The sequence below is a fragment of the Tachysurus fulvidraco genome, chromosome 5 (genome assembly GCF_022655615.1).
Source record: "Tachysurus fulvidraco isolate hzauxx_2018 chromosome 5, HZAU_PFXX_2.0, whole genome shotgun sequence".
NCBI lineage: Eukaryota > Metazoa > Chordata > Actinopteri > Siluriformes > Bagridae > Tachysurus > Tachysurus fulvidraco.
The window spans coordinates 19,885,834-19,898,931 of NC_062522.1; the positions used below are offsets into that span (position 1 = coordinate 19,885,834).

Genomic DNA, 13,098 nt, shown 5'->3' on the forward strand with positions numbered 1-13,098 from the left:
ATCCATATTCATTAAAAAACAATGGGGGAAAAAACAGCATGGATTACAAAGAGGCTCCACTTTACACAAAGTGCTATTATCAGAGCCCATATTATCAAGTATTACTAGAAATTAATTAGTTAAAAATGTTTGAAATGTTTATTTTCACTTGGACTGTTAATACATAGTAAGTTAAATACTAAAATTGTTAGAGCTTTTTAAAATTGCACTTTGTAAAAAGCGTGACCAGCTTGAAGCTTGATTTAAAAAATATTACAATAACACACAAACTCTGGTGCAGCCCAAACGGATGTAATTACTATTAATCATAAAGTATTTGATAAAGATAATAATCAATTAGCTTAGCTTCCAGTTCCAGAGTTTCTGTGCTTGCACTCAACTTTTAAAATATAGATCCACCAACACACTGGCAGCACAAAGAAACTACACATTATACGAAAACCAGTAAAATATTTACAAAAAATGCCATCATTTTAAGAAATAAAAACATGTCACACTTTAACATAAGTTACAGGGTAAAAATTACATGCAATAACTTATGGGAAAACGAACAAGAATCCTGATGTTTAAAATGTATAAACTTATCTATTTAGTCAATTTAGGTAACTTGAAAGAGTTAAAAGAGGGTTTTAAATTCCTAAAATCATAAAATTGAACAGAAATGAAAATGAAAATTAGAACTAGAGCCATGATTTAACACTCACACAAATCACATACAATATCCCCGAACACTCACACACCCAAATATCAATCACAATTATACATACACTTATACAGACCTTCCACTGTTCACTGAACCAAGTTTCTTAAACCAAAGGCATTTCTATTTGAATACATCTCTACTAGATTTCCTCACCTTCTGAGTTTTGTCGTGAAGCCGCCCCTTTGAAGCGAAACGCTTGTCTAGCACGGCTACGGTCACCAAAGCTCAGGCTCTTGGGCACCTTAGAAGGACTGTCTTCAATATTATCTGCACTGGGAGAGCGTCTCAGAGGCTGCTGGCTTTGGGGTGAACTTTTTCCCTTTGTTCCTGAGCTTCTCGGGCTGGAGAACACTCGTTCTTTCAGACTAACCTTCTGACTGCAAAGGATAAAGGTATTGCGGTAAAGGTATTACTCGCAGGTACCAAGTGATCATTAGTGATGTTAGGATCGAGAATGACAGCAGTAACAATAAAGAGCAAAAAATATTTTTCTGGAACAAACTGTGAATAGAAATGCATGCTAATTAAATACAGTAGAAACATGTTCACTGTGCAAATTATACATTTTGTTAAAAATATATTTACCTTGGTGATGGCTCTGGTTGTGCCTCCTTCCTGTGTGAGAAAACACATATAAATATATAAGAGGATTCTTATCCATAAACTAATAAGTGATAATGAAATTCTCAACTATTATCTAACATGTTACCTAAAAGAAAGGCCAGATTTGCTCTTCAGATTTCTCAGCAGATCGAGCTGGTTAAGAGGGGGGATGAGTCTGCAAAAAATACACAACTGTTTTAACCACAGAGGTAATGTGTGTTGCCTGTCAATTTGTGTGCCTAAATACCATCTAATGATCATGCAAACATGGCAAAGTAAATAATAAATGTGTACACCATATTTCATTACGCTAGGTCGTGAGAAAGAGGAAGGCATGTTAAAAGGGCAATAACACACATCAATGTATCACATACAGATCTAAACGGCAAATTGTGTAAGAAAAAATGCTATGCTTAGTCTCCTGTCAGCCTGCCAGAACACAGTGTGCAGTGGCAGCAGGTGGAGAAACAATAAATCCATGGTGTGATCCAAGGTATAAATTTGAAAGCAGGATGAAAACAAGCCTGAAGTGTTAAAGATTCATGCTGAATTGTAAAAATTGAGGTGAGAAAATGTGGTGTATGTAAGGTCGAAGTGTGTACTGTATATGAATATGTACCACAGAAAGCTGGAGGTGTGAGTTACTCCTAGGGGGATGCAGTGCTACACACTTATGAGGCCAAAGTGTGGCTGCAGTGCTATAAAAGCTATAAAGGTCATATAAAAGATAGAAAAAAGCTGAAAATCTTAGAGAGAAGCATAAATATCAGCACGACTGTGATGATTTGCCACAGACACAAGGTTTTGGAGGTATTGCCCTTAGATGTATGTAAGTAATTGCCTGTGATTACTAGTGCTATTTGTGTTTAACAAATATTTATTGATTATTATATTTAGAATGTTGAAATTTTGTTGTAGGTTTTATATTGCTATGCATTCAGGTAAATGGCACTATATATGATTAACTGTATTTATATTTCTCTAACTACTAACATTTTCACAAAGTGTATATAAAAAGGATCACTAGAGTCAAAAAGTGTGTTTAATAACCTGATCTGGCTGGGTATAATATTGTGGCTATCATTCTTTACTTATTTGCCTTTTGGATGTTCCTTCAAAAGCTTTACTGCTTACTTTCATACTTTCCATTAAATAAATCTTATTCCAAGATGAGATTTTCCAATAAATGAATCTGGCTCCCAGTGACAACTTTCCAATAAAAGGAATCGATGTCGTGTGGACTAACAGTTATGTAGGCAATGACAGATGCCGTCCGTATGTTGTACGATGTTCTACTCAAGGATTTCCCAAAAGACTACTTGGTACCTTTAACAAATCATTAAAGCAAGGGTCTTCAATTTTATCCTCACAGGCCTGTGGCTCTAAACTTCCAGTACAACCAAGCAACAGCCTCACCTTACCCTCTTGTTTAATCAGTGCATTTTGGTTTCTAATCAACGATCATGTGTGCTATGTCTCTATTCTTTTTATATATTTGCATTTTCTTACTTTTGCTGCTGTAACAGTGAATTTCCCTATTGTGGGACGAATAAAGGTATATCTTATCTTATCTTATCTTATCTTATCTTACCTTATCTTAGGCTTGAATAAAAGCCTGCATCCACAGATTGAGGACTACTTCAGTAAAGAATTGAAGTTTTTTAGTCTCACAAAGTTTTCAGGAATGTGGGTTCCCGTGCCTCATTTTGTTATACTACAAAATACCCAATCATAGAAGTTATGAGTGTGGCAATTTTACTTCCAACATAATCACCTCAAAAATAAGGTCACATTCTGGATCAGTGCACACAGTGTATCGTTATCATCTGACACAAAGGAGGAATATACTGGGAATTAAATCAGGACAGTGAGGGGGTGCATGAGAGAGAGAGAGAGAGAGAGAGAGAGAGAGAGAGAGAGAGAGAGAGAGAGAGAGAGAGAGAGAGAGAGAGAGAGAGAGAGAGAGAGAGAGAGAGAGAGAGAGAGAGAGAGAGAGAGAGAGAGAGAGAGAAGGTGGAGTAAAGGAGACTTTTGAGATAGATAGAGAGACATTCTGTCAAGCATCATACCTGTACATAGGGACAGACACAGTTCTCTCATAATAGTCCCAGGTGGACTCCAGGTCTGTGCGTGAAAGATTGGTAGCATACACTCTCCAGGCTGCCTGAAAAGGCACGTCAAACAGAAGCTCATAACTCGCTCCCTCATGTCCCTCATGTCCGAAATTGGTCAATTTATTTTAAATACAATGTTTAATGCAAAATAAATCAAATAAAATACACATAAAATTATTTTTATGAAGTTCTATAAAAAAAGAAAACATTCATTATTAAAAAGAATCGGACATCTAAAAAGATTGTGTTTTGGTTAAATTTGCTGTGATGTTCAGCTCAGATGCCTCATATTTTTAAGCAAATCCTCTGCTTTTCTTAGCAGCCAAACATGTTTGTATTTAGTTTATCCATTACCACCATGCTTGCTTATTATGTGTGGGGAAAATGTAAAAATTCATTTGCTAAAAAATGAAAAAAAAAAAAATCTTTTAAAAATCTCAAACATAACCACAAATTTAAACAAAATTTATTTGTTTGGTTGTTTGTTTGTTCGTCCGTCCGTCCGTCCGTCCGTCCATTCATTCATTCATTCATTCATTCATTCATTCATTCATTTATTTAATAATTTTTTGCACCATCTTTGCACCAGTTCATCTTGTCCATACTTTAAACTTTCTTTGGACAACCACTCAGTAAAATATCGATATGTTATCAGTAATGAGAAGTTGTAGCTTCAGCCAGTCTTGAAAAGTGACAGCTTCTGTAATCATCTGTGAAGTGACTGACAGCAGTTTGCATCTCCACAGGAATTTGGAGTCAAGTGAAATGTTAAATTACACTTTTGAACCTAGGATACACACAACAAAAGACTGGATGATTGATGCATCTTTATTTCCATAGATAAAAACTGAGGATACTGTGCACTGGTTTCAACTCAAGTTACTTATATAAGGTTCCTGTTAGCCTATAATTTTAGAAGTTATAGGGAAATGTAAAGTATATCTGTATTTCTGTGAATCTGCTCTTTGTGACAGTGTACGTTGTTTAAATCACTGTGGAAATACAGTTAGTTTTGTTAGAATGTAACTTAATTCATTCATTCATTTTCTTCCGCTTATCCGAACTTCTCAGGTCACAAGGAGTCTGTGCCTATCTCAGGCATCATCGGGCATCAAGGCAGGATACACCCTGGACGGAGTGCCAACCCATCGCAGGGCACATACACACTCTCATTCACTCACACACTCACACACTACGGACAATTTTCCAGAGATGCCAATCAACCTACCATGCATGTCTTTGGACCAGGGGAGGAAACCGGAGTACCCGGAGGAAACCCCCGAGGCATGGGGAGAACATGCAAACTCCACACACACAAGGCGGAGGCGGGAATCGAACCCCCAACCCTGGAGGTATGAGGCAAACATGCTAACCACTAAGCCACCGTGCCCCCCTTAGAATGTAACTTATAATTGAAAAATCTTCTAGTGAACAAAATGTATATGCATGTGCATGATTTTTGAGCACATGCTGGCTAATTGTGTTCATATAATAGATCATCTTTTAGGTTAAAGAGGATGAACACCAAAACAGAGCATAAAACGTAAAAGATACCCTCTAACAGTGTAGCAGCTGTATAAGTATTTGTAAAAATCAAATTAAAATTATTTGGACATGGTACCATTGTGAATGTTGTGTAAATAACAGGGATATAAAGTATGGTTTACCTGAATGAGTCCTGCAGCTGGATTCCGTCGTTTCTCAAAATGTTTCTGTCGATGCTGCTCCTGGACTTTCAAGGCAAAGCCAGAGCCCAAGATTCCCTAGAAAGTACACAGGAGTGTATGCTTAGAACAGAACTTTATTCACAGAGCAAATATGACCACTGCAAATAAAAGGACCGCAGTGTCCATATTTGTTCAACACACAAAAAGTGTTAAATTTTGTGTTTTTTCTCTTCTCAGGCTTTCAGGAATCTTACAGCAGGCAAGGCAAAGAAGGACACGCCAATCAGGGTGAACGTAGCTGCAAGAAGACGTCCATTCCACGTTATTGGATACTTATCTCCATACCCTATTGTGGTCAGCGTGATCTAAAAAGACAGTAACATACATTTATATCTTCTTTGAACAATTACAGGAGTTACTACTATGTGCCATTAAGAGAAAAAAATGGTTGTATTTAATGAACAGAAGAACAGCTCTACTTTACATTCTACAATTTAGATGTTAGATCTGCATTTTCATGGGTGTGTGCACTGATACACACCATAAGAAATATGCCATATGCCCGATTATCCACAAGGCATATTTTTTATGTCAGGCTGAAACAGCATGAGCACTGTGGATGCAAGGTACTGTACCTAATTTAATAAGTTCCTGTGATGGAAAACAGTATCAAAACAGCATGAGTACTTGAGTGATTTTTATCTTCAAGAAGGAGTAGAATAAGCATTTTGGGCCATCTTGAGAGCTCAGAGCAAAACCTAGTTAAGAGTTAATACCAAAATTGTGCAGTGATCAGGGCAGAGACTGCAAAAACAAATATAAAAAAACCCAATAGAGATGTGACTCAGTTATAAGCAATTCTGACCATAATTCCCTAAACAGCAGAAAATAAAATGAAAAACAAATATCTGCCATTGCAAATCCAACAGCTTCCAATAGTAAATCCAACCAATGCAACATCTACTTTATCTAATAACATCAGTATGATAATATAATTGTCTTTATTAAAAAAAAAATGGAGAAGCTACACATGACAACATGGCCGGTCATACAATGTGATGTTGCTTACCAGACCCCACCACAGTGCATCAGCATAAGTTGCAAACATCTCATTGTCCTCCTTCTCAGCCAGATACACAAGGAAGGAGGCCAGGATCAGACACAGGAAGCCAATGTACCAAGCTGTGATCAGCTCCTGCCAAGGGCAAACACAACACAAACACATGCATACAATAAATATTCAAAGAAGCATAAAGTCAGAGAAAGAAGCATGCTTTATTTTGCTATTTTATTTCTTAATAAATGGTATGTAGTCAACTTTCTTTCTACTTTTAGATCATTTATGAAAGAGATTATTTTTAACTTTTTAATGAACACATAAAAATAATAAAATTGAAAAATATTAATATATGATACTGTTTTTTGTTCCATGATTAGAAATATCTAGTTACTCAACCAAACACTTGTGTTTTCTATTACAAAAAAAAAAGATAGAAAGCCCTCAGAGTCTACACAGGCCCAAAACTAAATCAAACTGAGGAGAAAATCAAGTTTATTACCTGATAATGAGCTTGAGATTCACCTTCTAATAAATTATTAATGTACTACAGTAAAATCAATCTCATCTGAGCCCAGAGCTTCTCCTAAATTTAATGTAATGCAATTTTCTAACCGACTCTCCCTAAAAGAGAACTGGAAACGTAGCCTGAGGTGAAAGCAAAAGCAAAAAATAAAGTCTGAAGAAAAACATGACAACACCCACACAATCAATAAGAACTGTAGCCTTTGGTAAGAACTTAGATATTACAGGAATTAGATATAATTATATAAGACCCTTATTACTGATGAACACTGCAGGGACTTTTTGATCACGTCCTGTACATCTGGCAAAAATGTTCTCATCGTTATGTTTTTTGCATGAGGCTAATTATTATAGCTAGATATCAAACTGGCAATCACAGTACAGTACGGCAGACTATATGCAGTGTAATAACTATGAGTTATTGACACACACTGGCTTATAGTCTCCTGTTTTAAATAAATTAATTAGGCAATTAAAGCTCCCAGGCAGAAAAAGGGAAATAGCATACAACGCATACTTCACTCTAACATTCCCTGTGAAGGCTATAGATGCACAGTACTTATCAGGAATAATAATGAGGCACCACAAAGTCATCAAAATCTTTATCATTGTGAGGAATGTGCTGTTAATGCTCTAGATCTGTCAGTAATTAGGGCTTTCACCTTGAAGGAGCCATTGAAATTGTGCTTGTCTCAGCACCTGAGAAAGTGGACAGTTCAGAGAAGGGTAAGTGACAAGAGCACAGCGCCATCCTGTAAGCACAGAAGAAACTGCCTATTATGTAACCCTGTTACAGGCTCATGATATAGTCCTTGAAATTGTGCTAAGTTGGCACACTCGTGTTGCGTGACATCCAGCTGGCACAAGTGGGAGTGACAGGATAGCTAGAAGGTTACTGAAGGTTAGTATGCTGGACTTGGGATTCCCCACATCAATCTGGCATGCTGAGATGCTAGGGCAGGGAGAGGAGAAAGGCAAATGTGCCAAAGATTTTTTTTTTATGGACATTGCTTCAAAACAAGTCATGTTCAATAATCTTTAGTAATAACTTTATCCTGGCCAAAGAAAGGAATACAACCTTAATGGGTCTCATTCACACCTATGGGCAATTTCCTATAGCCAGTCCACCTGTATTCATGTATTTAGATGGTTGGAAGAAACCACTGAACCTGAGAGAAAACCCACAGATACACCAGGAGAGCATGAAGAGAAACTCCACACAGATAAAAACCCAAACAAAGCGCCGAAGATTTATGAGGTGGCAACATAACCCAGTGTCCCAAAAGACTGTGGACACTTGACCATTACACCCATGTGATTGTTTCCCAAACTGCTGCCATGAAGTTGAAAGCATGCAACTGTAAAGAATGTCTTTGTATGCTATATCATTATTTTTTCTCTTCACTGGGACTAAGATGCTTCTAGCATGACAATGTTCATGTGAATAAGACTGGTCGGCGCTGTTTCTGTTTACTGTTTATTGTCTTTTGTTTATTGTATTTTTGTACTTTTTGTATGGTCTTGTAACTTTTTGTCTACACTGTCTTTTGTCCTGCACTGTCTTGTCTGTCTTGTCCTGCACTGTTTGCACCAGGTTGCACAGTTGACTTTATGTGGCTAAGACTACTTACAAGTCCTTAGCCCTGTTTTTGTTTTATGTAGCACCATGATCCTGGTGAAACATTGTCTCATTTCGCTATGTACTGCAACAGCTACAGTATATATTGTTGAAATGACAATAAAAGCTTCTTGACTTGGCTTGACTTGATCCATTGAAGACATGCTTTGCCAAAGCTGGAGTGGGAGAATGATGTCTTGACCTTAACCCATCTGAACATCTTGGGATGAATTAAAATGCAGGACCATCTCAATAATGCTCCAAATCCTAGTGGGAAACCTTCCCAGAAGAGTGGAGTTTATTAGAACAGCAGACAGGGACTACATGAGAAAAATAAGCTATACAAATAAAGAATAAATAAATAAATAAATAAATAAATAAATAAATAAATAAATAAATAAATAAACACTTAGCTGTAGTAAATACTTAAATCACAGCAACAATCTATTTTCTATCTATCTATTATAGTGCGCTAGACAAAGTGATATAAATGTTTCACTAAGAAAATAAAATAAAATGATTGGCATAAGAAACATTACTTTCAAAGTAGGGCTGTTAAAGTAAATGTGTTAATGTTATGTTGACGTTATGCATTTTAACACTATTCTTTGCTTAGCTTCCTTTTTTACCAAAACCTCATGTGACTGATTTATGGAACTGTAAATGGTCCATTAACCAGAGACTACTGGATATGGATGAGTAACCATATTTGCTTCAGGATTACAAGCCATTATATTAGAGAAAAGGAAAAAGAGATTCAGTCTGTATATGCAGAGCATAATGAATCTATCTATAATGTTAAGCACAAAGCTGCAATATACAAACAGTGCAGAACTAGCTGAGTGTGTTTACCTACATATTGTGAACCATCAAGATTAATTGCAGAAATGATTTGACAGCCCTAATGCATAGCCATAAAAACAGGTCAGATCCATTCATCCATTATCTGTATTCATTTGAGCTAAGAGGTAGTAAGAACATTTAATGTTAAAATACAAAATCTTTAAGACACCCCTTCCCCTCATCTATGATGTACTAGGATTTTTTTCTATAGTTTTTCAATAAGCCCCCTTGTTTATATATATATATATATATATATATATATATATATATATATATATATATATATATATATATATATATATATATGTACAGACAAGACAAAGCAATTTATTTGCATAGCACTCAAATGTAGCTTCGAAATATCTCTTCATTAAAACAGTTCTGGTTGTCACTGTTCACTGCCACAGGAATATCATAAGACTTATTCATATTCCAGCATCATATTCAAGCAGGCCTCCAGGTTGTTGGTTATTTATTAAGTGTATTGGTTGTTTAAAAATAGCAAGACTGTTGCATCACCAAGACTGCAGCGTCTGCATACTGCATGCAGGCTACGGTTTTTGAATGAGAAGCAAAGTGCTGAGGCGTCAACTCAGAAAAGCCAGTGCTCAAAATGTGCTGATCTAAAAATAGAGCTGGGTCTACTGTATGTGTGGTGGGAAAAAATGGGTTTAGATACAGTGATAGCAAGAATGTAACCAAAAACTGCTTATGAGAGATTGAGAAAATGACCTAAATATGTGAACTTTATAAAAACTGCATAACTCTACAGTATATTGAGGGTTGAAGAAAAAAGTTTACATTGGTGTTTTAGACACTTTGTTATTTTATTATGTAAAGACTGGTCTAATATGCAAACCTAGTTTGACCTTAAAATCCTACTATACATAAGAATATATTTCCAATATTATAAGAGACTCAAAAAGCATTATTATTATATGATCTGTAGATAAACAAACATGTTCTCATTGGCTTTTATTGGAGCTATACTGCTCGCTTGATCCCAGTTTTAAAACAAAAAACTAAAGTGGCCAGGGGTGGTTCTACTGAAGCCCTTTTTTTAGGATGGCTTCAGCCCCCCTGTGTGATCTCAGCCATAATTTTTACTTTCATAAATAAACAATAAAAATTACGTTAAAATGCAGGACATGTCGTCGATGGGAAAGAAAATTATGTATCAGTTTGATCCAAGAGCGATTTTTTTTACTTTGCGTTTACGCGCGTGCGTTGTAGTCTTTCAAAAGTGCGTCTTCAGCCGGCTGCTTTATTTGAACGGAGAAGCACAGGTACGCGCAGCGTGCACGCGCAGTCAGAGCTGGAGGCGTTTATCTATAACGTTAATCGGCGGAAACGGCAACCAAAAGCAGTGAAATTTCACTATTCTTATTACCAGAGTTGATAGCACAAACAAAATATTAATGCAAACAATCCATTCGATATTAAATAAAAATAACATTTATTGATTTGTTCTTCGTCTTGTGAATATTTGTTTATTAATGACTGCATTCATTGGACACACAGTTAGTAGAGAATGCACGTATACATGAACTGATTTGATTCAAGACTGGCATCATTACATCATGCATAAAATTTTGGTGTCCACTTTTGGCATTTTAAATAATACCATAACCTTTGGCTTACTGTGTAGTCATATAATATATAATATAAAACTCTTTTTGTTTTAAATTCTCACTGAGGGCTAAAACCCCTAAAGATGAAATCCTAGAACCGCCCCTGACAGTGGCAAAGACAATGCTTAATTCTGATTGTTGGTTTAAACAATCAAATTTGATTTAATGGGGACACGACATACCACCTGTAACGAGGCGGAGTCGTAAGGATCCATTTGCAGCGTTTATTCAAATAGGCAGAACAGACAGGCAGGGTCAAGCACGGCAAGCACAACGTCAGAGAAAGGCAGATCGGAGTCGAAGAACAGGCAGGAGGTCAGGCAGGCAGCAGAGGATCAGAGAAACAGGATCAAAAACAATCAGAACAGACAATCGGGAAACGCTCGGAATGACTGCAGAAGCAAGTCGAGACTTCGCAATGAGACCAAGTTCGTTTTCTTATTTAAGCGCGGATGGAGAACAGCTGGCGCCATGATTAGGTTGAGCGGGGTGTAGTGGGAAGTGTAGTCCGGAAGCGCTTAGTATTATAATTAGACGATTCTCTCCGTTGTGAGTGCGGAGGTGAGGCAGGTGTGCTGATCATGACACCACCCCTCTCCCAAAACCTCTTTGATGCAGCATAAGCCCAAAAGACTAGAGTGTATTTATAGGATATAAATCATACTGACCTTTTGCCTGTAGCTTCCATTAGGTAAAAGAAAGCACACATGCTAGAGATGGGGAGATATCAGGGATCATTCGGTAATGGAAGGTCTGTAATTATATTAGACTGACATCGGCAGAATAGCGAATCAGTTCTTTGAAAGATGTATACTTGATTAAATGTAATGTGTTTTTACTGTGGACATTTTGACAGCATCCTGATGTTGACCATCCACCACATCCCCTAGGCAAAATCTTACCCATCCTCATGTCCACTATACCAGCCTTTTGTCCCTACAGTAGCTGTCATCCACACAGATACTTGTTAAATAGGATGCGTAATTAAAAAAAAAAAACATGCTTGGCTCTGACATTCTGTCATGCCCCCAATCCAGTCTAAAGGACAATTAATCAGCATATTTAACCAGTGTGAGAGAGCGCTGAGATAATCCATCCACCTCACAGGTGTGGCATAGGAAGATGATTAGACAGCATGATTATTGCAGAGATGTGCCTTAGACTGGCCACAATAAAAGCCTACTAGAATATGTGAAGTTTTTATCACACATCACAAAGCCACAGATGTTGTAAGTTTTGAGGGAGCATGCAATCGGCATGCTGACTGCAGGAGTGTCCACCAGAGCTGTTGCCCATGAATTGTATTTATTTACCAAAAGCCATCTCCAAAGGCGTTTCAGAGAATTTGGCAGTACATCCAGCCGGCCTCAGAACCGCAGACCACGTGTAACCACACCAGCCCAGGACGTCCACATCCAGCATCTTCACCTCTAAGATCGTGTGAGACCAGCCACCCGGACAGCTGCTACAACAAGCAGTTTGCATAACCAAAGAATTGCCGCACAAACTGTCAGAAATTGTCTCAAGAAAGCTCTTCTTTGGGGTCTCGACCTGACTGCAGTTTGTCATCGTAATCAACTTGAGTAGGTAAATGCTCACATTCGATGGCGTCTGGCACTTCTAGATGTGTTTTTCACAGAGAAATCCCAGTTTTCACTGTACAGGGCAGACAGCGTGTATGGCGTCATGTGGGTGAGCGGTTTGCTGATGTCAACGTTGTGGATCGAGTGGCCCATGATGGCCAAATGCACAGAGATACCGTGATAAGATCCTGCGGCCTATTGTTGTGCCTTTCATCCATGACCATCACCTCATGCTGCAGCATGATAATGAATGGCCCCGTGTTGCAAGGACCTGTACACAATTCCTGGAAGCTGAAAACATCCCAGTTCTTGCATGGCCAGCATACTCACCGGACATGTCACCCATTGAGCATGTTTGGGATGCTCTGGATCGGCTTACAGTATACGACAGCATGTTCCAGTTCCTTCCAATATCCAGCAGCTTCGCACAGCCATTGTGAAGAGGAGTGGGCCAACATTCCACAGGCCACAATCAACAAACTGATCAACTCTATGCGAAAGAGATGTGTTGCACTGCGTGAGGCAAATGGTGGTCACACCAAATATTAAATGGTTTTCGGACACATTCTAACAGGATGAGGTACGCAATACAAATTTTTGATGAATTCTATAAGTCTATATTGGTTGACATAAGCCAGATTAACCCTTTAAAATTTTCTAGACATATAGTGGAAACCTTGAAAGTTTTATTTGAATCATTTATTCATTCATCATGAATAACTGGTTTATCTTGTTGATCTTTTACCTTTATCCA

The 13,098-nt window shown here is 37.6% G+C and overlaps 1 protein-coding gene across 6 annotated transcripts in view; it reads right to left on the reverse strand.

The window, feature by feature from the left end:
• LOC113643268 (potassium voltage-gated channel subfamily KQT member 2) overlaps nucleotides 1-13,098 on the reverse strand; it is a 42,128-nt gene that overhangs the window by 9,206 nt on the left and 19,824 nt on the right. For all 6 annotated transcript variants that reach the window (XM_047814257.1, XM_027147446.2, XM_027147445.2 and 3 more), the window contains exons 5-11: nucleotides 6,157-6,282; nucleotides 5,342-5,452; nucleotides 5,088-5,183; nucleotides 3,376-3,470; nucleotides 1,413-1,481; nucleotides 1,289-1,318; nucleotides 857-1,080 (exon numbers count right to left, since the gene is read on the reverse strand). In XM_047814257.1, coding sequence (XP_047670213.1) covers nucleotides 857-1,080; nucleotides 1,289-1,318; nucleotides 1,413-1,481; nucleotides 3,376-3,470; nucleotides 5,088-5,183; nucleotides 5,342-5,452; nucleotides 6,157-6,282 — 751 coding nt within the window. The remainder of the gene's footprint in view (nucleotides 1-856; nucleotides 1,081-1,288; nucleotides 1,319-1,412; nucleotides 1,482-3,375; nucleotides 3,471-5,087; nucleotides 5,184-5,341; nucleotides 5,453-6,156; nucleotides 6,283-13,098) is intronic.